Source organism: Adiantum capillus-veneris, chromosome 24 (assembly GCF_014529385.1).
Source record: "Adiantum capillus-veneris isolate H3 chromosome 24, ASM1452938v2, whole genome shotgun sequence".
Lineage (NCBI taxonomy): Eukaryota > Viridiplantae > Streptophyta > Polypodiopsida > Polypodiales > Pteridaceae > Adiantum > Adiantum capillus-veneris.
In genome coordinates this window covers 135,775,552-135,800,274 of record NC_140954.1, presented here as the reverse complement: position 1 = coordinate 135,800,274, position 24,723 = coordinate 135,775,552, and the positions used below count along the sequence as shown (strand labels likewise).

Here is a 24,723-nt window from a genome sequence, read left to right as displayed (position 1 = left end):
TAAAATAGATCATAAAAACACTGTCCACTGAAAAAATTAAAAAAAGTGTTCATTTTAGGCCAAAAGTAAATAAGCACACTTTAGCTCAAAAGTGACCAAGGTTGATACCAAAGACTCTATGCATGTGTACAAATATCTTTTGTAAAGGAATTTGGATCACCAAACTGACCAAAACCTTGATAAAAGCTGAAATTTGTACTGATTGTCGAGAACTTAAGTGAGACTTGGGAAATCCTTGCTCAAACTTAGTGAAACTTGACTCAGAGGCTTATGTTGAAGTGTTAAACAAGTGTACATGCTCTGTTGACAAAAAAAAAGCAAAAATTTACCAAAAGTAAATAATCACGATTATTTACTTTTTCCCCATTTCTCAACTTTTTTGACCAACCCAACATTCCACTAGTTTTAGCATGTTATTTTAAGCCCACAAACCAAATTTGGTAAGATTTGGATCATTGAAGTGAAAATTATGGCCAAATTTGTAAAGTCAGTCTGTAGACACAAAATTGTTGACCAGTTGAATAGGGATTATCCAAGCTTGATGAAACTTGGCTAGGAAGATTAAGTTGAGCTGCTTAACCATTCTGTGTCAACATTGTTGAAAAAAGTTACACAAAAATACCATGAGTAAATAATCGCGATTATTTACTTCTGCTACAAAATTGGATATTTTTGCACATTGGAGTATACCACAAGCTCAAGAATATCAATTAAACCACACAAATCAAATTTGGTGAAATTTGGATCACAAGAGTGAGAATTAAGTCAAATTCTCAAAAATTGAGTCTGTAGACAGGAAACATTTGATAACTTGGATAAATTTTGTTCAAACTCAGTGAAACTTTTACAGAGACCATAACAAGTTGATTACCTGGAAAAACAAGTCAAGAAAGTGTAAAAACTGAGGAAAGTAAATAATCACAATTATTTACTTCTGATACACAGAGAAAATTTTTTGGACTTTTGAGCTTGTACAATGTTAGAATAACATAATACAAGGCCATCGGTCAATTTTGGGTTCAATCGGATCCAAATTAGTACATGTTCACTCAGGTTTTAGGTTGTAGATTAGTCCTTTGGCTTTTTGCAAAAGTAGAATCTAAAAGTCTCAATTGCTGCTTCACTTAGCTCAAATTGAAGTGATATGCATAGACTAGTCACAATAGTTAGCAAAAATGTATAGTCTTTGTGAAAGAATAGCTAACTTGATTAAAATTGATACATGAATCAGGTTGCAGAAAAGGAATTGAAAGCTTGATAGGAGTTGCATTCAAGTCAAGTGTAAGAAACTGATAACAAGTCAATCCGATGATAAGTACTCTATCCAGGGCTTCACAAGTCTATATGAACCTTAGATCTGGTCGTATACTAGCAAACCAAGGCATATTTGGAGAGACCGTTAGTAGAGTATCCACCGATGAGATTGTGAATCAAGGAAATCACTTGGACACTATCTTTGAAGAAGTCTCAGAAATTTTTTCAGAATCAACATCTGAAATGTTTTCCTATTCGACTCATTCAGGAACCGGAACAACAATGTGATATAAGCACATACTCACATTTTATAAGAGGAAGGCCATGGAGCTCATGTTTACCTGGATCCTAATGAAGAGTATGCTATTTCCATTGATGACCATGACATAGAATTTGAAGAGAACATAAGAGCAAATAGCCAAGGAAAAATGTATATGAATAGAAATGGGACTCATTATTTAAAATTTGGAAATCCTAATGTGATAGAAAAATGGGGATTAGAAGTGAATACACTCATTTTGGATATGGAAGCAAAAGAAGGACCACCGACTTTAGAATTTGAGGGATATGATCAAGTTGATTTGAAGCCTTTGAAACGGCTTAGCACGGATAATCCCAAGACCGGAGTCTATTTTTGGGAGGATAAAAACGTCAAAGATCTTCAATGGAATTATCATGCCAAATTAGGACGGTTAACACCCATGAAGATCATCTATATCTTCAAAATCAAAGACAAGGGTTCAATAGATCCCAACCTACCTATTTAGGGATTGTTATAACAATAACTTTGTTATGATGAGTCCTGAGGAGGTGGAACAAACCAAATACCAAGGGTACTCCATAAGAGATTGGATATTGGGTCAAGAACCAGAAACTATACCAAGAGAGGAACTCCGTGGGAGCAATGTTAAAAAACCCGAACCTACCTCATTGCAAAGAAAACCACGTGACACTAAAGCCAATCCAAGGCTACATGAGTCACTATCTCCAACAAACTGGTTTGAAGGACTCGAGACAAGACCAACTGCTAGGAGACCAGGAGTTGAGCCAAATAGACGTGTCAGACCAATTGATTTTCAAAAAATGGGTCAAAAATACACTGGATCTGGGGATCCATATGACCACTTAGAAAGCTTCAAGCAATTGCTAAGAGCAAAACGTATCTTTGATTTCCATAATCAATTTGAGGGATTTGGAATGACATTAGAAAGGAAAGCATTGACATGGTTCCAAAACATTCCACCAAGGTCAATCATGGACTTAAATACATTAGCTCAAGGATTTGTAGTTGCATGTTCCAAAACAGGTATCAAACATAATATGGTAGCTCAAATCTGTAGCTTCAAACAGAAACAAGGTGAGTCTGTTAGGGATTGTGCAACTAGAATGAATCAATACATTGCAAGATGCCTAGAACTAGAAAGACCTGCAGAAGAAAGATTAATATCATTGTTTCTAGAGGGATTGCTAAACAAAGAACTTCATGGTATATTGTATAGGAAGAAACATATGACGCTAGAAGAGTGTGTATCAAATGCCATTGACTTGGGAGACAATTGTGATATTTTTAATGAAGAAGATGTCCCTAAGGATACTCAAAGTGATAAAACAACATCCACCAAACCAACACGAGTGGGAACGGCTGCTGCAGCATTGTTTACAACCATAGAAGACATGCTCAAAAGGATGAATGAAATGATGAATAACATGCAAAAAGCACCTATGAGGGGATCAAGGCAAGGGATACCTCAACAGGGACAACCACAATTAAGCCACAAAAATGGTGTGCAATCAAGGGTAAATGGACCAACCATGAGACCAATGAGTGCTATTACCAACCAAAGTATGATGGAAATGTTCAATATGTGCCTATGAGGCCACAAGGACAACCCATGTACAGATATCAACCTAATTGTTAACCCTCACGCACACTATCACCTACGCTAGGCACCGTATTATTTATTTGGTAGAGTCAGGTACCGGGCTTGTCGTTCCAATAGGAAAAGGGTAAGAGTGATCGCCGATGAGAGGCACACTCTAATTGGAACCTTCAAGGGTTAGTTGGCTAAGTATGGACGACCAAGTGTGAATGGGCGAGCTCATATAAAAGTCCGCTAAACCTAAAATTGACTCATTCTCTCATTTATGCAATTGAAGAGTGCTCTTGCTCCATCTTCATCTTCTCCTTCTTCTTCCTCTCCTTGTGTGTGTGTGTGTGTGTGTGTGTGAGAGAGAGAGAGAGAGAGAGAGAGAGAGAGAGTTACAAAGACACAACAATGGCGAGGCGGTTGAGCGCGGAACGGCAGTAGCTCCCTCTTCTTCGCGGCGAGGAATCCTCCACGACAGCAAGCGCAGAGCGGTGAGTGACACACCATCGCCATCTTTGAGCTTACTAGTTTAGGCTAGTTGCGTGCTTGGAGCCATTTGTGGCTCGCACACAATGTATGGAAAGTCCCTTGCATTGACACGCGCAACATACGCGCACATTTTTGGCGTAGTTTTTGGGGAATCTCCCTGCATTAATCTCAAGAGGCACTCCATGCTTCTTCTGTGAGTATTTGTGTTAGGAAGGAAGAGGAAGAAGAAGTTAATTTTTGCAAGTTTTTATTTCGTGCATAATCTCTGTTTTCTATCAATGTTTGCTTGCACTAATCTTTTGCATAGTTAGTAGTTAGTGTGTTAGTAGTGAATGAGTGTTTTCTTTCAATTTTTGCTTGCACACAGTTAGTGAATAGCTTGATTTCTATCAATTTCTGTTTCTACACAATTTTTTTATTAGCACACTAGTAGTTAGTGTGTTAGTTAGGGAATGAGTAAGGAATTAACATAGTAGGTAGTGTGTTAGTTAGTGAATGAGTAAGTAGTTAGTAGAGTAGGTAACTTCACAGTTCACTGTCAGTTAGTAATTAGCAGAGTAGTTAGATGTAGAATAGTAGAAGAGAAGTTTAGTTTAATTAGAAGAGAAGTTGAGGTTAGTGGGTGTGTGACCCAAAAAACTGTGAAAGGTTAGTGGGTGTGTGCCCCAAAAAACTGTGAAAGGTTAGTGGGTATGTGGGTGTGTGGTCCAAGGCCATTGAAACCGCGGCATGGCAACGATCCAAAAAAAGGATAAAATAATAATTAAAAAAAAAACCCAAAAAAGTAAAGCGCAAGTGCGGTCAGCGTGATCCACTCATTCCCTTTAAAAAATAAAAAAAATAAAAATTAAAGATAAAAAATCTGAAAATTAAAGTGTGAGTGTGGTCTACTCATTCCCCCAAGCCCAAAAAAACTCACCCTTTTGGACTTACTGATTCTAGTCCTCTTTCCACCTAGGAAAAGACTAGTTTTAGGATTCCGAGGGCTATACGTAACCGAATTGGGGAATGTAAAGCACGGTATGTTCCTCTAGCCAAGAATCTCGTTTTGAGCTATTGCACACCATATTTTGTGGCTCGGTTAAAAAAAGGGACAAAAAATAATTAAATTCTTTTGGGTTGTAAACACCTAAAAACTAGGTGAGCGGCCTTCACGGACACTCACCAACACCTCTAGAGTGTCGAGGTAACATGCACCTACGCTTTGGTCGTGTGCTAGAGGACAAGCACATCGAGAGTGTCTCCATTTATGTGGGCACTCATTATTCCTCTACCTTAGGCTCTAGGTCCTCAGCGGGAACCCAAGGTCATTAGGCAAAATTTGGACTCACAAAGGGGCCCTTTAAGGAGTTTGACTTTACCTCTCTCTACCAAAATGGGCGCATGGATAAATTTTTGCAAACAAACTCCAAAGTTGGCGGAGGTTGGACAGTTAGAATGTCCTCTTCAAGCTCTATCTACTGATATATAGCACGCCATGTGATTCCTCATATTTTAGAAGATTCTTTTTTTGATTCACTTAGATTCCGACAGAGTTGTCACATCATAGGTGAATCAAAAAAGGAATCTTCTAAAATATGAGGACTCTCATGGCGTGCTATATATCAGTAGATAGAGCTTGAAGAGAACATTCTAACTGTCAAACCTCCGCCAACTTTGGAGTTTGTTTGCAAAAATTTATCCATGCGCCCGTTTTGGTAGAGAGAGGTAAAGTCAAACTCTTTAAAGGGCCCCTTTGTGAGTCCAAATTTTGCCTAATGAGTACCACTCAGGACCCGCATATTGCGCCTAGTGACTCTTCCTCTAACTACGACATCATGGAGGGTTACCCAATGCCTAATCCTGATAGCTCAAGACAAGACATGCATGCCATGGGCCCACGGTCCAGGCCGAGCGTGCTTGGCCTCTTGAAGGAAACCTTTAGTAGAACAACTCGCTCTGAATATGGGGCTAGTGATGTAAAAGAGGGGAGTGGGGAAGTAAATTCTCCATTCATGATCAACGTAGACCCTATGCCCTTAGAGAGTGTGCACATGAATACTCCATTCATTGCACCCCCTGACTCTTCAGAGCTATTTTCCTTTGAGGTTATATTACCAGATGGTAGAAGCCTTGCCGAAGTGCAAGAGGTTGAGCGATATATCATTGCGGCTAGGGAAAAGGAAATTGAGAGCTTACGCAAGGAGGAGCAACAAAGAGAGTTAAAAGCCAAAGCCCCTATGTCAATATCATTGCTTGGAGAGCAATCAAGTGCTCCTGAAGTAGCGACCACTAAGGGTCAACCCATAGAGAGCCACATTGCATTTAGTTCAAAAGACACCCCTAGCACCTTAATCCTAGATGGAGCGTTCTTAAATGAGAACTGGGAGTACGAACTACAAACAGAAACTCTAACCGACCTATACACAGGTCACACCTATCACGTGGGTTGGTTAGATGTCTTACAATCCACAACGAGTGCTACTAGTGTGGAGGATTAACAACAAAGAGTTTGTGAGGTCATCCATAGGGTTATTGAGCTAGAGAGACTTGAACAAGGGGATCCACATGCCTTCAACGGGTCTCATGAGATTCTTGGATACAGGGAAGGCTAAACAACCAACCTTATCACAAATGGATATTCCCTCAGTAAGTCCAATGGATCCCCCATATGTTGTTTCACCAGGGTCTGAGTGCAATCTGAGCCCACAAGTGATAGCTTTACCTTTCCAAGTCTAGATCATCTTTCCCTTGATGACACCACGGCTACCATGCCTACCCCAATGATGGGCATGCCAAGAAACACGCCATGGACTTCATTTGTTAGTAAAGCACTTCTACATGGTAGCTCAATGCTTGCAACAGTATCTACAAGTGTGTACCAATCATATACACCTATGGGTCCTCGTACTCATGTAGTTCCTACCCCTCCCATTGTTTCAACAACTTATGCTCCAGAAACACAACATCCAAGCTCTTATTTCCATGGGACCATACCGGCTAGCATTAGCATGTCACATCCGTCTGCTATGCCTAGGGCCACATATATGAACTTTGGGCCGCCACATGGCACAACACCATACCAAACGTGGAACCCAAGGGCTTCCTGTGCAGCGAGACCAATGCCAATAGCTACTCCACATGTTGTCTCTGGAGCGCCTTCACCCACGGTGCCTGCTCACTTAGGTGACGTGGAAACATTTTCTCAAGCTATTGGTAGATCTATTGCTAAGAATATGCGTACCATGCCTAATAGAGAACCTAGGAGTAAGGTAGTACAAATAGCCAAGCTCACACAAAAATTTAGTGGAGATGGGGATGTGAGAAAGCATATCAAAGTGTTTGAACAAATATGCGATTCTCTAGGAGAACACAATGACCTGCATAAGAGTAATGCTCTAAGCCTAGTCTTAAGTGGAAAGGCTGGGGATTGGTATAGAACCCTAAGGGCGGAAGAAAAAACAATTTACCCTACTCTTAGGACACTGTAGTTGAAATAATATATATGAGAGAGAGTGCTTTGGGGTGTAGCCTCTCGGCTCCACAAAGCCCAACGAGAGGAAGGAGAGTCTGTGGGAGACTTTATAAGTCGCTTAAAGCATTTGAATTCTTGTTGTAGTCCAAATGATCGCTTCAGTAATAATCAGTTTCTTGATAGATTCATTAGGGGATTACGACATGAGGATATCTACAATGGCCTAGTCATTAGAGGTATTACCACTTGGGAAGCGGTCACCACCAATGTGATCCAATTGGAGGATGATTTAATGATTCAAGGAGAAAGAGTGTCTGTTGAGCCTAAATCTATTAGCTTGCAAGCATCGGGGCATCAACCAATGACCCTAAAGCCTATTGCTAAGGAGCCAAAGATATCTGAGATGACTTTAGAAGATCTCACCAAGGCCATTCAAGAGTCTTAGAGACAATCGTGCTCCGCAAAACACTCATATGTATCCAAGAAGGGAGCAACAATGGTGCTCAATATGCTATGGTCCTCATAGTACCATAGCATACTGAGCACCATTGCATATGGGAGTGAAATTCAATGGGAATTGCAATGCATATGGGAGGCATGGTCATCAAGCTAAGGATTGCATAGTATTTAAGCGCACGATGGCCAATAGACCAACCTTAGCATGGATAGACACACCTCGAGTGCCTGCATTGATGCCGGCTCCACCTCTTGAACAAACATCACAACACATGGTCCCTAGGGCCCAAAATATTGTTCAAACAACACCCTTACCACCTCCAGTGCTAGGACCGCAATCACCACATCCGAGAATCACTTCTGTGAACCAAGTTGGTTGTGATTCATCTATTGCTTGTTTGGAAGACTGTGAGGAAGATATAGACCCTAATATTGCCTATGGGATGGATGCGCTTGAAGAAAGTCCACAATACTATATGGAGGATTATTGGGGAAAAGTCAAACCTATCTATCAAGTAGCTACTCTTTTTGCAAGAGGCCAAAATATCAATTACACTACTACGAGACCACCTCTGCAATGCTATGAGTGTGGAGGTCCACATCGTGTGGCCGAGTGTCCTATTACGCTACAAAAGACCTGTTGGAATTAGGGTTGCAGAGAAACGCACACAGCTTGGAGAAGAGGAAGGAAGCTCAAGGCACACAATAGAGAGTGTGTTACTTAGTATGCAAAGGAAAGATAGATAGCCCTAGAGTGATGGGCATATATACAATGCTCAAGGGAGAAAACCTCCTAAAGAGGGAAAAAATGCCCCGACGGTCCTAGTGTGCTCACACACATCACTACCGTACATGCATATGGTAACAAACCCCCCTGGAGTGATGCGGTGAACGAGAGCTGGCACATGAGTAAAGGGAAATGCCATGCCCTGAGGACATGATCAGTCCACAAAGGGGAGTAAGCCCAAAGATTTGTGAAAAGCTTCAAGATTCTCATGAGACAATGTCTTTGTGAAAAGATCTACAAGGTTTTCCTGTGTTGGCATATAAGCCAAGTTGATATCTCCTACTGAGAGCCTCTCCCTGACATAGTGGTAATGCACCTCAATGTTCTTTGTGCGACCATGAAAAACTGGGTTCCTTGCAACTGCCAATGCACTCTGACTGTCAGTGTAGATAGTGTTGGCAGTGTCCTATCCAACACCCAAATCAACCATAAGGCGTCTGAGCCATACACACTCAACTGTAGCTGTGAAGACTGCCCTGTACTTAGCCTCACAACTCGAAGTGGCCACAGTAGGTTGCTTCTTGCTCAACCATGATATACATGCACTGCTAAGAATGAAACAAAAACCACTTGTGGACACTCGTGTGTCAAAACAACCAGCCCAATCTGAGTCCGAAAAAGCATGTAGGTCTGGCGGCAATGATCCCCCCTTGGGATAAAACAAGCCAAGATGTAAAGTGCCACTAAGGTATCGGAAAATCCTCTTGACAGCCTGCCAATGCTTAGACCCTGGGCTATGCATAAATCTGCTGACCTGTGAGACTACAAATTGAATTTCTGGCCTCGTGTTGCATACATAAATGAGGCAGCCAACAGCAGTTTGGTAAAGAGTGACATCAGCAGGATCGCAAGCATCATGTAGACTCAACTTCAAACTTGCTTCCATGAGAGTGGCAATAGGCTTGCAATCCTCAAGTCCAAACTTACATAGCAATGTCTCTATGTAACTTTTCTGACAGCAGGCAATACCACCATCACACTGCTTAAACTATATACCCAAGTAATGATGCAACAGCCCCAAATCTTTCATCTTGAAAGTAGCATTCAAATCAGCCTTAAATTTAGCAATATGTCTCTCATTTTGTCCAGTGATCACCAAATCATCGACATAAAGAACCACAATGAGAAGTAAATCACCCTCACGCTTTACATACAATGTGCTTTCTGTTGGACTGTTACGCAAGCCTCGTTTAACCAAATGAGGGCCAGCTTTCTCATACCAAGCACGAGGAGATTGCTTCAACCCATACAAAGCCTTCTTACATCTACACACTTTGTCCTCTTGTCCTTTTATGACAAAACCGCGAGGCTGTGTTACATAAACTTCCTCAAATATGTCACCATTCAAGAAAGAACTAACAATGTCTGATTGATGTACATCCCAACCAAAATGAGCTGCCAATGCACATAGAAAATGCACAGTAGTCATACAAAAAATGGGAGCAAAAGTCTCTTTATAATCTATGTCTTTTTGGTGTGCATAACCCTTTGCAACAAGTCAAGCCTTATGGTGATCGATCTCACCATCCGGCTTGCGTTTCAACTTGTAAACCCACTTCGTACCAATGGCATTTTTTCCAGGAGGCAAATCACATAAAGTCCATATGTCATTTTCTATAAGTGCATCATATTCTGATTGCATGGCAGCCATCCAATTTTCTGAATCTTTGCTTCATCAAAAGACAGAGGCTCCTCAACATCATGTAAGCTAGACACAGCCAAAGCATAACAATCTGATGCATAAGATGCATGGCGAGAGCCTGAACGAGTACGACTAATCAAAGGTGCATCCAATTTACTATCACGCAAAGAGCCATTTTGGCATACCTCTAGCCTGCTCATTTTCAGCCCTTTCCTCATCAAGTACATCATGTACGTCTGTAACATTTTTAGAAACCCCCATAGGCTGTACATTTTCCTCATTGGAAATTACATTCGTATTACCACTACTAAAAAGAGGCAACAAAGTGTCATAAATGAAATGTGAGCTTACATTACTGTCTCTAGTACATGACAGCAAGGGCTGAACAGAATCTTCCACAAACACTACATCCCGTGAAACCAAAATACACTTTGTTTGCGGATGATATAACCTATATCCTTTGCTTTTAGCACTAAAACCAACAAAAATACATTTGACAGCCTTATCATCCAATTTTCTGCGCTGTGTTTGTGGCGCCAAAGCATATGCCAAACAGCCAAAAACACGCATGTGCTCAATAGAAGGCTTTCTATCATGCCATGCTTCATATGGAGTAATAGACTGCAAAGCTTTCGTAGGACACCTCCTAAGTACATAAGTGGCACACATGATGGCCTCAAGCCAAAAAGAATGCGGCAAAGCTTGACTTTTGACCATACATCGTGCCATTTCCGTCAGTGACCTGTTTTTCCTCTCAGCAACACCATTTTGTTGAGGTGTATAAGGCACTATACATTGGTGTTTTATCCCACAACTAGCCAGAAATGCATTAAATTCATGAGACATATACTGCCCCCCTCGATCGGAACGGAGGGTGCCTATAGTACATTTCGAGACATTTTCAGCCATAGCCAAAAATTGTTTGAAGCACATAAAAACTTCGGACTTTGCTTTAAGCGGAAATACCCATGCATGCCTGGAGTAATCATCAATGAAAGTCATGAAGTAAAGGTAATTGCCCAAGGATGGAGTTTGCATGGGCCCAGAAACATCACTATGCACAAGTTGCAACCTGCATGTGGCCCGAACTGAACCATCCTTTGGAAACTTAGAACACTACATCTTACCCAAAACACAGCCTTCACAAACTTGTTTCACAAGTGCTTCAAGAGGCGGCAAAGAAGCAACCATATTAGATTTCTGCAAACACAGCAAACTGACAAAATTCAGATGACCAAAATGTGCATGCCAAAGTTTTGCATCTGAAATAGCCCTTGAATCTGCAACAGCATTTACAAAATTTTATCCACACTTGTCATACAAAGTGAGCTTATAGCCACGGCACAAAAGGCCAGATGCAGCAATTTCATCACCCAAATTGAGATCATGAACTGTACATTTGTCATCCACAAATTTGACTACAAGTCCAAGTCTAGCAAGTGCGGATGCAAACAAGAGATTCTTCTTGATCCCAGGTACATAAAGTGCTTCAACAAGTGGGAAGGAATTTCCATTTGCAGTAGTAAGCACAATCTTTCCAACTCCTTCAACCGGATAAGAGGCATTGTTGGCACAAGTGACTGAATTCCCATGAGGGACAGACTCGAGAGAGGTAAACAATTCACGATGTGAGGTAATGTTCTTTGTAGCACCACTGTCAAAATACCATACATGTGAATCTACAGCAACTGACAAGCATGCATCATGGACAGCAGGATTGTAAGTGCACTCTGTGCTAAAAGCCCATTCTGCATCAACATGAGCAACACAGTCTCCTTTCACTTAAGACTCAACAATGGATGCATTTGTAGTGGAACCAACATTTGCAGTGGAACCACCCTCTTTCTTCTTAGCCTTTTTGGCCTTCAACTTAGGACACGACTTGATCAAGTGATCATTAGCTTTACAATAATGGCAACGCATCTTCTTTTTGCCCTTATCACAAGAATTTCCAGACGAATTTCTACCATCAGAAGCATTAGGAACAGAAGTTTTGCCACTCGCAGCAGAATCATAAGAAGTGTCCGCATTGTTGTTACCACCCTCTCTTTGAGAAGCAATAAAAGCCTGTTCAACTGCACACTGCTTAGTCCTGTTGTTTTTGGAAAGTGACTCTTGCAACAACAATGTACATAAAGCATCAAACTTGACAACTTCAAGATTTCCTTGGGTCATCAGTCTCCAAGTACTAGCAAAAGTCTGGTAGGAATGTGGTAAGGCAGCAAGAACAGTCTGCACAAGGGAACTGTCTGAAATGATTTCACTTGCAGAAATAATTTGCTCATTGATATCCTTGACACCAGCAAGGAAAGTGTCCATATCATCTTCCTCATGCATAATCTTCAACTCCAGCTCTTTACGCAACAAAGCAATTTTAGCCTCATTGCAGCTTGCATAAAGACCTTCTAGAATATCCCAAGCCTGTTTTGCAAATTTTGTTGAACAAATGTGAGGAACAATGGTGCGCTTCACAGACAACACAATCAATGCATGAGACTTCGCATCCTTTACATCCCAACGAGCTTGTTCTACCATAGGCAAAACAACTCTAATAGCAGCAATCCTTGCAGCAAGACCTGCAACATCCTCAATATCGCCTAGATCCTCAGAACCAAGACGTACATCAATGCCTTGCACAATATTCCAGCCGCCCTTTCACACAAGAACATGTTGCATCATGTATGCCCACATAGGGTAGTTGTCCCCATCCAACCTGTCCTCAACAGCAAACACCTTGAACACATCTGTGTTGTTGTCAGCCATGGTAAATGTTGCAGCTGATGTGAAAACTGTCTGAAAATAGGAGAAATGGAGCGGTAACAACACGTGCTATATAGCACAAACCGTAGAAGACAATGAGGCACCTATTATGCAGAAAACGACATTGACAAAAAATCTGCACAAAATGACTAAATAGCCTGTGCAGTATTGCTTGTAGTGGAAAAGGAGGCCAAAATGAGCCCGAATCAAAAATCTGAGCAGACTAAGCTCTTCGAGCAGTTCCAAAAATTTTGTCGACCTGCCAACGCTTGCCAAAGCTCACTGAAATCGGAGAAAGTGAGCAGGCATGTGCTGGAGCAGCTGGCGACTAAGCCCGGGAGGATGCAACCTACTTTGATACCAATTTTTGGAATTAGGGTTGCAGAGAAACGCACATAGCTTGGAGAAGATGAAGAAAGCTCAAGGCACACAATAGAGAGTGTGTTACTTAGTATGCAATAGAAAGATAGATAGCCGTAGAGTGATGGACATATATACAATGCTTGGGGAATAAAACCTCCTAAAGAGGGAAACAATTCCCCAGCAGTTCTAGTGTGATCACACACATCACTACCACATGTATATGGTAACAAGAACGCCACACTAATGCAAACCAATCAAGCGAGCACGTCTACAATGTCGATACTCATGTGTAATCAATGTGGCATAAATCATTTGATTGCCCAATGTCCGGATAATCCAAATGCACCGAAGATCACGCCGTTAAACTGGATTGAGGTTACAAAGGAGCCATCATAAAGTACACCTGTGGTACCAGTACATGTACTCACACGATCGACGCTCCAAAAACAAAATTATATTCTTGAAGAAAGAGACATGGCTTCAATTGCCCAATCTCAAAAAAAGAAGAAAACACGAAAAAGGAGATCGCAAAAAGTAGCGAAGTGAGATCCTAGTTCGAAGACCAACATAGGGACTGGTGATTACCCCGTATATATGGACGCTGAGGAGGATTCTGATTCAGGTGAAACCATGGAGACTAAAATGACCACTAGGCAAGAAACTAACAAGGAAGATTGTCATGAGCCATAATGGCCAGGATTCAAGAAGAAGATATGAACTTACCTAAACCCTACAACGGAGATCGATTGAGTCAAGCAATTAAGGATTTTGGTAGCAGATACCCAAAGGGATCTAGGGCCAATACTTAGGCAAATCCAGATTACAGACACAATGTTCCCTACGATGCAACAACCTCACAAAGTCCATAGACCCCTAGCCATACCTAGTGTCATCCAAGAAGAAAGTGACTTAAAGTCATAGAAAAGTGGGCGTACTCACTTCTTGTTGGAAAGAGTGTTTACAGAGAGACTACTTGACCCTATCGAAGAAATGGAGATCCCATCTTCCCCATGTCAAGGGACTGAAGCCCAAAAGGTGCCGTTAAATATGTCCAAATTGATGGATTTCATGGCTTCAGAGGTTAGAACCACCATCATGTCCAAACTATATGGAGACCTTGAGCTATTCTTAGCTCTTTGTGCTTTTCTCAATGGAGAACTAAAGGTCGGGCTACCACAATTTTCACAGATGGATGGAGCTAGGGAGATGCCAATAGAGGAGGAACACTTAGATCCACAACCCAACCTAGATGAGAACCCTATTGTAGAAATACCTCTTAACAAGTTGGGACAATACTTTGAGGGAGATGAATCCAATGCAACCATACCAGTCACTACCAACAGATTAACTGTGAAGGGAATCCTTGATGGTGGCACTGGGTTAGCGTTGTGACAAAAAATTAATGGGAAACTATGGGAAGACCTCACCTTGGAACCACGACCATAGTAGTAACTTATGGCCAATGGGTCTATTGTTAAACCTATTGGGATGCTAGAAGACCTCAAGATCAAGGTATTTGGACATAAATTAAGAGTTACCTATATTGTTATGGATTTCTCCAAGCACACTATGGCATCTGAGATGATCTTAGGACGTCCTTTCATGAGGGAAGCAAAAATGGTGCATGATTGGTCTAAAAACCATGTCTACTTGCAGTTCCAAGATTCTGTCATTCAAGTGGATCTTGTAACTGGTCAAGCACATCCTCTAGGAGACTCGTTTATGATTGATCATAGATTTGACACCACAGTTCACTCGGCCCCATTGCAGTATTGTTACATGTGTAAAGCGGACATTGATGTTGGGAAAGATTCTCCTTATATGGATGTACTACCTGGGATGACTTAGTTGGACAATGTGGATTGGGTCCACCTAGCAGCAACCATAGACACTCGGGGAAACAGGGGGACGACCTAAGTAACACCTGAGGGGGATGAAATGCCATCACTCGTACACTTAAATATGCTACAAGCAATGCATATAGCTCCTGACACGACTCATCCTAATATAACAAAGAAAACATACAAGTGGGTCCCTAAATCTTCTTTAGCGACCATGGATGATGCTAAATAATAGAAGCCTTATAAGAAACGTCACACTCACTCCAAGAAAAGTAAGAAAATGTTCTGTTGGATTCCTAAAAAACTATTGGAAGCCCAAGACTACTATGAAGGAAATGATCAACTCTGGGTGCCAAAACGTAAATTGTGCTCTTAACTGTCACATGACCCATGTAAGCCCAATCTTGTAGCTCCAAAAACGAATTGCCAATCGCGGAAATAAAAAAATCACAGAATGCTACACACCCGTTCCAGAGCTAGTTTGGGTACCAAAGAAATAACGATTTGTTCCACCTAGCTCAGGAACTGGGAGGTCAAATGAAGATTCATGCTGTTTATGTAGTTCCTATACAAAAATAGAATCTTCGACACAACCTCCACCTACCATTGTACATATCCATACAAACAAGAAAAAGTTTGCACCTCCTGTTGTAAGTTCACCACCTACAACAACGTTGCAAATAAAATCATGGGAGAGTACCTTACCACCCTTGCAACTAGATGAAACGCATAAGGCGATCAAAAACTATTGGTTAACGCCTTCACCCATAACAACTTGGAGCAATTGTTTCAAAAGGTGATGACATCATTCCAAAAGGTGTGATCTACCCAAGGAAGGGGGGAGTGTTTGTTGACATCCATCATTCACTTGCTTCCCTCTCAACCTTCCTCCCTAAAGTCTCAATCTCAAATATTAGGGAATGTATATATATAGCCATATACTCACAAACAACAAAAATAGTAAAGAGCAAGAGCAATTCGCAAACGAGTATGCACAATAAAAGTCAAAATATTGACCCATACGTACACATTCACATCCCGTACACTGAAACAAAAACCTATGTCATCAAACACCGTTGATCCTCATCAATCGAGTGATGGAGAGTAGGTAGGATTAGTACAATAGAAGTGCTTCTGTCTTAGAGTTTAGTGATTAGCAAAGTTCATTTTTCCCACTGATGTGCCTCCTAGAGGTATTCTTTGTGTTTCCTAGTGTGTACAGGAACGTGTGCCGTATGGTTGACTGCCCTCTTTGTAGCATCTTTATGGTATTTGTCACCTTTAGTCTTTTGATATTGTGGTCACCGGTTTGGACCCCTTGTAGTCTCATTATGATATATATCACCTTTGGTTTTTTTGTAGCGCCTTAGCGGGCCTTGTTAGCCAAAATTAAGCGAAAAGTGTTATCTCTGACTTCTACTCTTGCAATTATTTGAGAGCTCTAATTTGTTATTACATGCGTTATTGTGTATGGACATTGTGTTTGTTCAATGTTGTGTATATACCATCATCCATGGCCGCGGTGCCGCACATCCCAATCAAGTCATGAATGGTCTTCGAATCGTGTTTTTTGTGGGTATTAGAGTCAAAGGACTCTAGTACTACTTGTTTTCAAACACATAACGCTAAAAATAGCATTATTTGGGTGTTTTTTAAGCCTCCCGTTCCCCCGTTCCGCAGGGAGGCCCGTCGCCGTTCCCATTCCACGTTCCGGGTAACTATGATTCTTATAGCAAATAAACGATTCAAATGCTTTCACCTTGCTCTCACCAAGCTGTCCAAACCTGTCCATGGGTGTAATTGCAGGTTTTTGACCAAATTTCGGTAACATGACGGTGCCAAAACCCCTATAGGTCAAAAGTACACGCCTAGGACACTTTTCCTCACATTTTGGAAGCTTTCCGGTGAGCTGCAGGTCAATTTCAGCGTGCGGTAATTCCCTGTTTTGTCACTGTCAAGTGTCCAAAGAGGCCTTCTCGAGGCTCCCCTGGTGATCTCTTGCAGTTTAGGTACAAAACCCTAAACGTGTAGAAAAACACAGTAGGCTGTAACTTTCTGTTATGGATCGTTTCGAGCGGAGCAAACACGTCTACGCGTGTCTCAAGTACTCCCGCACGCAATTGGACAGTTCCCCTTTGAATTGAACGAGCTTTCACACAAAAAAACTCTTTTTTCACAATCCTTCGCGATGGAACTATGCGTACCTGTGGGGGATTAGCATTTAGGTAATTCATTACCTGTTCAGAAGGCTCTTGCCTTGGCAAACGCGCATAAAACCCCCAGAACTATACATTTCAACTGAGAAGCCCAACTAGTGGGGCATTACCATACATGCAGAGGGGGAGAGAGATGCGCGAGAGTAAATCATCGTGCTACATGAGACAAGGAAGGAGGCAAGCTTTCCATTAAAGTTGTGATCACATGCACCCACTACTCAACACACACACTGTAGTTCATAATGAATGAAAATTCAGCCTCCACTCTCAATTTTGGGCGCCCCCTCTTGGATGAGGCTTCTGAAGTGTGTGTGTGTGTGTGTGGCCTGCAGGTTGCTCTCCTACTGCCATGTGTCCACTTTACTCTCTTTGGTTTGATTTCGTAGTATCCACCAACTTATAAGTGTCGCATGGGGCCTAAATGACTTTGAATTGAGCCCACCCACCCTTTTATTGCTCGGATTTCAATGTCGACTGGCCCGACCAACTCGTGGTGACCTGGCCTTCACTGCTACGGGTGAAACTCTCGGCGGTCGACCGTTTTACACTGGCCATGAAATGTCTGGCCATATGTAACTTCAAAAGAGGGTCCCAAAATTAAAATCAAGGGAAAGAAACCAACAACTAAGGTTAGTGGTTGGCATAGCCTCGTGACATCTACCCCTCAGGCGAGCAAAGAGCCTGTGAGCCATCAGGAGCCAGATAGCACGAGGCTACAAGATACCCACACTCCATAGAGAGAAGACAGTAAACAAAGTGACACCATCAAGAGTGGGCAGACAAAATGGCCCAATTCCGTTCAGATCCAGGCTTAATCTTCAGGGAGCTCTTTACCACCCCCAACCCCCCGCCCCCCCCAATTGATGTACACCCCGACTACAATAAAGGATGCAGCTAGCTCGATGATGCATGTCATAATTGTACATCCAACACTTGTAGTCATCGAGCTCCATCCCCATCCACACTATTCCCCCTTAGTTATTGCATACTCCACTCCAGCACCCTTTTCAGTTTTAGTTCTAGTTCTAGTTCTAGTTTTTCTGCTCATTTTGCTTTCTGGATGGCAGAGAAGAAATGACAATTCTACATCATAGGCTGAGTTCGGTCTCTAGAAGACCTTTTTTTTTTAATAAAAAAAAAATCGCTCGATATGGACTAAAACTGGGTTTCCCACTCTTCCCACAGTCACTTGCTAGATACTGAAAGAAGTATGGAACTTTGACAATTCTATTTCACCTTCTTCCCCTTCTTCTCCCAAATATCACCACTCCCATCTCGATTCATTATTCCGTGTGCGACAAAGCATGAAGTTCTGTACTGCAATACTGGCCTGAAAACACTACTTGCAAATAGGCAGCTCTTCAAGCACCAAAATCAGCACTTTATTAAAACTTTTCTTGCCAGACCAATTAGAAGTATCTGTTCCTCTGTAATCATTGTCAGTGATAGCAAGTGTTAGTTCTAAAGACCCAACAGTTCCAAGAAGGGTCGGAAAGAAAGTCCTTGCTTCTTCAGCTCATAGCACGTGTCCATGAGTAATGCCTGAATATCTGCAGCAATTGGCTTGCACTCTTCAACCTGTGGTCACAATGAAACATCTGTAAAACAATTTCCACTTAACATATTGTTATTAGTGTATTTCATCACACAACAAAAGCAAAAACGGAGAAAATTCTTCGAGCTTAACAAGATATAAGATGCTAGCGCTCAATTATTTACATCATAGTGAGTAAATCAAGGCACCTCTGCCTCCCCGGTTGCTTGCATCATCAAAATGTTCCCCGGTCGAAGCAAATGATCAACCTTCCTTAAACAAACATATACTGGACTTTGGAGAGCTTTATGAGGCTTACCACCACAATCAATCAACAACAGTACTGTGTGCCAATTGCTTCAACCAATGGAAGGTAAAACAATGGAAGTCCACAACAATGGAAGGGGTCATTAACATACCTCTGTTGAATGAGACGTCAAGTAGTGCAATAATACTTTTGTCAAAGAAGATCCCACCAGAAAGTTGAGCGAGATCAGAGATGCCAAGCCAAAGTAAAGATCTCGAGCAGCTACATAGTTAAAAAACAGTTGTAAGAATCCCAAGATGACAAAATTTTTAATGGAACCATTGTGTGTAAGCAAAGCGAGCACTTGTTGTACAATTTCAGGGTGCGACTGACTCCCTTCGAGATCTGAATGCCTACACAGCAATATACACAATCAGCATGCTGGTTACATGTCTGCAAAACAATTTTCAAATAATCCCAAGGTTTCTTTGCCATGACATATCTGTCTTCCTCTAAGTCTCCTCTCGAACAAAATTTCAAAACCTTCAAGAACTGCAACGAAATGTATTTATTAATCATGATTGTTACTACGCCCTTTTCACGAGCTTGTAAGGTTGTTCTCTACTGCAATGGCAGAGGCCTTGGGCAAGAAAATTGGATGCAATCAATCAAGCTTTGGACTGGTTCAACAGGCCTTCGGTGCCCTATTTTTATGGCCTGTGAATCTTCACCTTCACCTCCAAATTTTTTAGTTTGTGGGTGTAGCCGAGATAATGTGTGCCCTCTGTAGTGCGTGCTCCTCAGTGCAATGTGCGTGATATCAGAATGAAAACACGGAAGACAAAGAACAACAGAACAAGAACAATATGACTCAGCAGATCATGAACAGCACAAACATCGACAAACTCAAAGAAACCCATACAGACTCTGGCATGGCAGCACACTCAGCTCCAGCCTAGATCCCATAGGTACAGTGGGGGTGTCGAGGCTCAACTGTGCAAGGATAGTGCAGACGTGCTGTGTACAACTGTGATGAGAGACTCTAGATGATTGACCACACAAAAGCAGATAATCCGTAAAACGTAAACAACTACGAATATATACAACCATAAAAAGCCTATCTCTGAACTATGGTGGTGGTGCGCTGGCCACGGTTTTCGATTGGACCACCGCCCGTATCCTTGCCACGTGTCACCCCGACCCAGTAAGAGAGTCCGCCCAGTGTGAACCTGTCCAACTATGACTAACTGTCTGTCCGTGCCAATGACACTGTAGCCCTACAGGTTGCCCGCCACAAAACCACTCACCGTCTCAGTGAGAGAAACAATTGAAACTGCTGAAAGATCGTAAGATTGCAAAATAAACCACTACTACACTGCCATGGTAAAAAGATTGTCACGCAGTCACCCAAAAGAAAGATTAGTCGCCCCAGCACCCGGAGGATCAGTCTCTGGAGGTGGAGCCATCAAATCAATTGTGTTGGTAGGCTCTGCTATCAATAACTGGGCCGCCTATGAAGGGAGCAGCCACCTGCTCTGCAGGGTAGAGGGTAGCACCTGTCCTATAGTGTACTAAGGACGTCAAGTAACGCGGCCATGGAGGTGTGCACCAGCAACACCATCGCAGCAAGGAACGTTCTGCATTTGAGGCAATGGCTACGATTGAAACCCCTGACGATACTGTTGATTGTAGTACTGCACTGGAGGCTGTGTGTAGAGTCCCATAAATTGCTAAGAAGGACGTGTTGCTGCAATCTGCATTGGTGTACTTGATCCAGCCCGTCCATACCCCACGCCCATCATCGTAGGCTGGGTAGCCCTATTCTCATGTAGAAGCATTTCTCAAAATCCTTGTACCTGAGCTTGAAGGTCATTAATCATTTGGGACTTTAACTTCAAGGCCTGCTGTAGTGCAAAAATAATCGCATCCCGATCGATGATGGCGCTCTCAGTGACTCGCAGAGATCCCTCCATAGCTGCGTAAGTAGCTGAGTGACGCTGGTGTGTAGCTGCCAGCGGCTCTGCCCCAAGCCCAATGGTAGCAATGGCCTGCCTGGACTCCTGTAATATATCCTCAGATAGGCGAAAAAGAGATGTAGAGTCCGAAACTGTGGAAGATCCCGCAACATTGTCAAGTGGGAGAGGGCTGGTAAGTGGCACTATTGGTGGTGGACTGGCAGCATGCCTCTCTGGTGGAGCGGATACTGGTGGTGGAGTTTCTGTAACAGGGATAGGTATAGGAGAAGAAGCAGCTGCAAGCGGGATGATGGAGCTAGTCACTGTGGTAGAAGTGAAAATGGCAAAAGAGAGGGACACACATTGTAGAAGCCACAGCTGAAACCTACATAATGTTATCCGAAACACCCGAGCAAACCCCCGAACAAGCAGCGGGAGTATACGAGGCACGCCGTACGGGATGTTTCACCCAAAGCTGCTGGCTTTCAAATACTGATAGCAACGTTAGAGATTCTATTATGTCCTTCACCACTCGAGCCCTCTTCTTCTTCTTCTTCTTCTTCTTCTCAGGTAAACTTGATGTATGGGCAATAGATTTCTCTTTTTCTTTGGAGTGCGTACTCTGCATCTCGGCATCCACATCCACTGGGCTTACATGTATGTTAATAACCCAAGCCAACATAGGAGTTGCAAAGCACTGAAAGCTAGACTAAACCGGCAACACCTGTGCTCGAAACCGGGACTGTAAAGATGTGTAAAGAATCTAGTGGAAACCACACCGGCATAGTGTGGATGAGACAATAGAGGCCGTCGCAGTGAGAAAACAGTGTAGGTACATCGCATCTTTCCTTACTTACTTTGGCATCTCTGAGCAGGAAGTAATACTTAAATATAGCCAAAAGCTTTTTATTCCTTGCATACTCTGGGTGATCAGTACTCAGTAGATCCTGGCAAGCCTGTATAGTCGCATCTTTGGAAAGTTGGGAGTAAGTCCTAGTGGCTGGTTTTACGGAGGGAAAGCTTGTCATTCCCAAGGCATGACCAATGCGTGTAGCTATGAGTGCATGACTGCGTACCTTAGGAAAAAGCTTGAGAACTTCATGGACCATATCCACAAGGACATTATCTGGTAGATCTGCATCTGCCAACGCTATAAGACCTAGCGTGTGCAGTGCAAGCTCCTTTTACGCACCTGCTTGCTTTTTCCAGCCATAGTGAGTCTCTGTAGTCTCCAATATTTGGTGCCGTGTCTATCGATGAGCACAAGCCTGATGATCACAAGCGGAGATCAATTCTTACAGAAGCATACAAGAAGTAGACATCAACAAAATGTCTGTCTTGGATACATCACATCACAGCACTGCACTTCCATAAGCATTTTTCCACAACAGCATACATCCCAAAATTTTCCACAATCTCATACATCAGTAGTATGGTTGTATTGTCGTTGTATAGACTCTTGCAGGAGTATGGCTGTCTACTGTCGCTGTATAGACTCTTGCAGGGGCAAGCCGTCGACTTCTCCTTGCGCCTTGACCTTGAGGGCATGTCCTTCACAGTCGAAGCTCCTCGGCAGTCGTCTAGTTTTCGTCATTCACCCCACTCACAGCAGTAGACACAGATGGAGGCTCATGCTCCACCCCAGAGGGACTCTTCAGAAGCCCCCTCGCCCAAAGGTCTAAAAAGACACAATATCACTATTTGTGGTACAGTTAAGTTCACAAAACTCCTTAGGATAAATTCCTCCACCTACAGAATTCGAATTCAAGTACATAAAATCTTGAAAAGGAGAAACGTCGGGAACATTTAGATCATCTACAAAGTGTCTTACATTGCATAAATTGTGCAAAAAAATTTGGGCAAGTGTTAGCAAGGACAAGACGCTCCATAAAATAAAACTCATGAGTAAAAAGATAGAAATTAGCAAGAAAACAACACAATTGGTGTCCATAGGGATACCAATTGTTTGCTTGAAAAGAGAGTCACCGATGGTTATATATAAATTGTCCAAAAGAAAATCTAACCAAGATATGATGTCAATGTCATCTACAATCCTGGTGAATCTCTTTCTTTCTTTGTCTACATCTACATTCTTACTTTTTAACCATAAGAAGTCAAAATTCAAAGCTGACTTTTCTACTAGCAATGCCTTGTACCTATCCTTCTCAAGCTTGTACGCAAAAACTTTTGAAATAAGAGACGACTCTGAATTTAAGGTCCTCCAAATTGAGCTTCGTATATAGTGTTGTAAAGTCAAAAGTTTGGAGACATTAAGGAGAAGATTTCTCCTTAAAGCTTCTTGAAGAGTTCAAAAACCTTATAACAGGAATCACACCTACCGAATCATTTAAAATCCAACTTGAATCGGTGTAGCGCGGATAGTGTGTCGTGGCTCTCTACAGTGGGTGCTCCTCAGTGCTATGTGCATGACAATCTCACTCAAACAACTGAAAACAAAGGAACGAAAGATAACAGCTGACTACACAGAGACACAATAGAAGAACAGAACATAGGACTCGACTATCTCAAAGAACCGATACAGACTCTGGTGTGGCAGCACACTCAGCTCCAGCCCAGAGCTCAGAGGTACAATGGGGGTGTCGAGGCTCAGATGTGCAGGGATGGTGTAGACTCACTGTGTGTATAGACTCGCTACCTCTAGACGACGACGCTAGACCATATATAAAGAAGATAATAATCATGACCCAACAGCTACTCCTCATATGTACAACCATAAAGATCCACCAACAGCTCATAAATGTCAGCCATCTAAATCTATCCCCAAACTGAGTGGTGGCGACCTGGCCACGATGTCCACTAGACCACCGTCCGTATCCCTGTTGCCACGTGTCACTGCCCAGCCCAGAGAGTCCATCCAGTGTGAACCAAACCGGACCAACTGTACTAACTGTGTATCCTGTGAAAGTGACACTGTAGCCTGCTATAAGTTTCCCGTCACAAGACTGCTCACCATCTCGGTGAGAGGAATTACTAAAAAATTGTGAAAGAAAACCACTAGGTACCGCATCTATACATCTTTCTTGAAGCAGCTTCTAGGCCCAACCATGACCTTACATGCCTCAAAAGTGGAGTGAAAAACACTGTATGCTTGCCAACATCATAAACCTTTGAATAGGCAGGAAACAGTATGATTGCATAGTCCAAGAATCCCAATTGGCAAAACAGAATGCGGCTCTACAGTAAAGAGATATGCTCAGTTTGATTCCAGTGCATCTTTATCCTCCATAACCATAGTGAGAGGAAAATGACCTAGTCCATGCTTGCAGTTGGAGATGAACCTTGCAACACTTTTTGCATACACATTATTCTCGAAAAGAGGGATGACCATAAGCCCGAGTAACACCGCAAATAAGGTTAAGCTCCATCATGATGGCAGAACGAAAAGCCTTCACAACAACAAGATGGCAACCAGGTGAATTCTTGAAATCCACAAGGAAATAGTCAAAAGGCTCTTAAGCTTGCTCGTCTGCTGTGATTGGATTGATAAAAACGATTTCAAAAAAACTTGCCCCCCCCTTTGTGTCACTGGCCATATCCTGTGAACAAAGAACAAAGCCAGAGGCCGCTTGATGGTTAAAATACAGGAGGTCTCCGTCTCCTAGCCCGAGAGAGAGAGAGAGAGAGAGAGAGAGAGAGAGAGAGAGAGAGAGAGAGAGAGAGAGAGAGAGAGAGAGAGAGAGAGAGAGAGAGAGAGAGAGAGAGAGAGAGAGAGAGAGGAGAGAGGAAAAAGTGTGTGTGTGTGTGTCGCTCTCCCTAACACCTGTGAGGAGGATGATGGAGAAACAGCACAGTCTGAAACGGAATGCAAATGAAATGAATAAGGCGGATCAGCGAGG

General features: G+C 42.4%; 1 protein-coding gene across 3 annotated transcripts; it reads right to left on the bottom strand.

Annotated features, from left to right (window-relative positions):
* Positions 1 to 18,494: 18,494 nt before the first annotated feature.
* LOC147427203 (uncharacterized) lies at positions 18,495 to 22,414 on the bottom strand. Of its 3 annotated transcripts, XM_086498970.1 has the most exons (7): positions 22,228 to 22,414; positions 22,059 to 22,134; positions 19,834 to 19,838; positions 19,285 to 19,324; positions 19,084 to 19,193; positions 18,874 to 19,007; positions 18,495 to 18,708 (listed from the first exon to the last, which is right to left on the bottom strand). In XM_086498970.1, the coding sequence occupies exons 1-7, from the start codon at positions 22,412 to 22,414 to the stop codon at positions 18,592 to 18,594; spliced, it is 669 nt and encodes a 222-aa protein (XP_086355096.1). In that variant the 3' UTR covers positions 18,495 to 18,591. The 3 variants fall into 3 exon arrangements, 1 of the variants encoding a protein (XP_086355096.1); XR_015186273.1 differs by lacking the exons at positions 22,059 to 22,134; positions 22,228 to 22,414 and having other exon boundaries at positions 18,495 to 19,193; positions 19,276 to 19,324; positions 19,834 to 19,924; XR_015186272.1 differs by lacking the exons at positions 22,059 to 22,134; positions 22,228 to 22,414 and having other exon boundaries at positions 18,850 to 19,970.
* Positions 22,415 to 24,723: the final 2,309 nt, after the last annotated feature.

Bases quoted from the DNA above. Each gene is read 5' to 3' on its own strand.
- LOC147427203 (XM_086498970.1), bottom strand. From the start codon at position 22,414: ATGCCCTCAAGGTCAAGGCGCAAGGAGAAGTCGACGGCTTGCCCCTGC. The intron at 19,194-19,284 runs GTACAACAAGTG...TTAACTATGTAG, and splicing joins GTCAGTCGCACCCTGAAATT to CTGCTCGAGATCTTTACTTT. The intron at 19,008-19,083 runs GTATGTTAATGA...ATTGGCACACAG, and splicing joins TGACGTCTCATTCAACAGAG to TACTGTTGTTGATTGATTGT.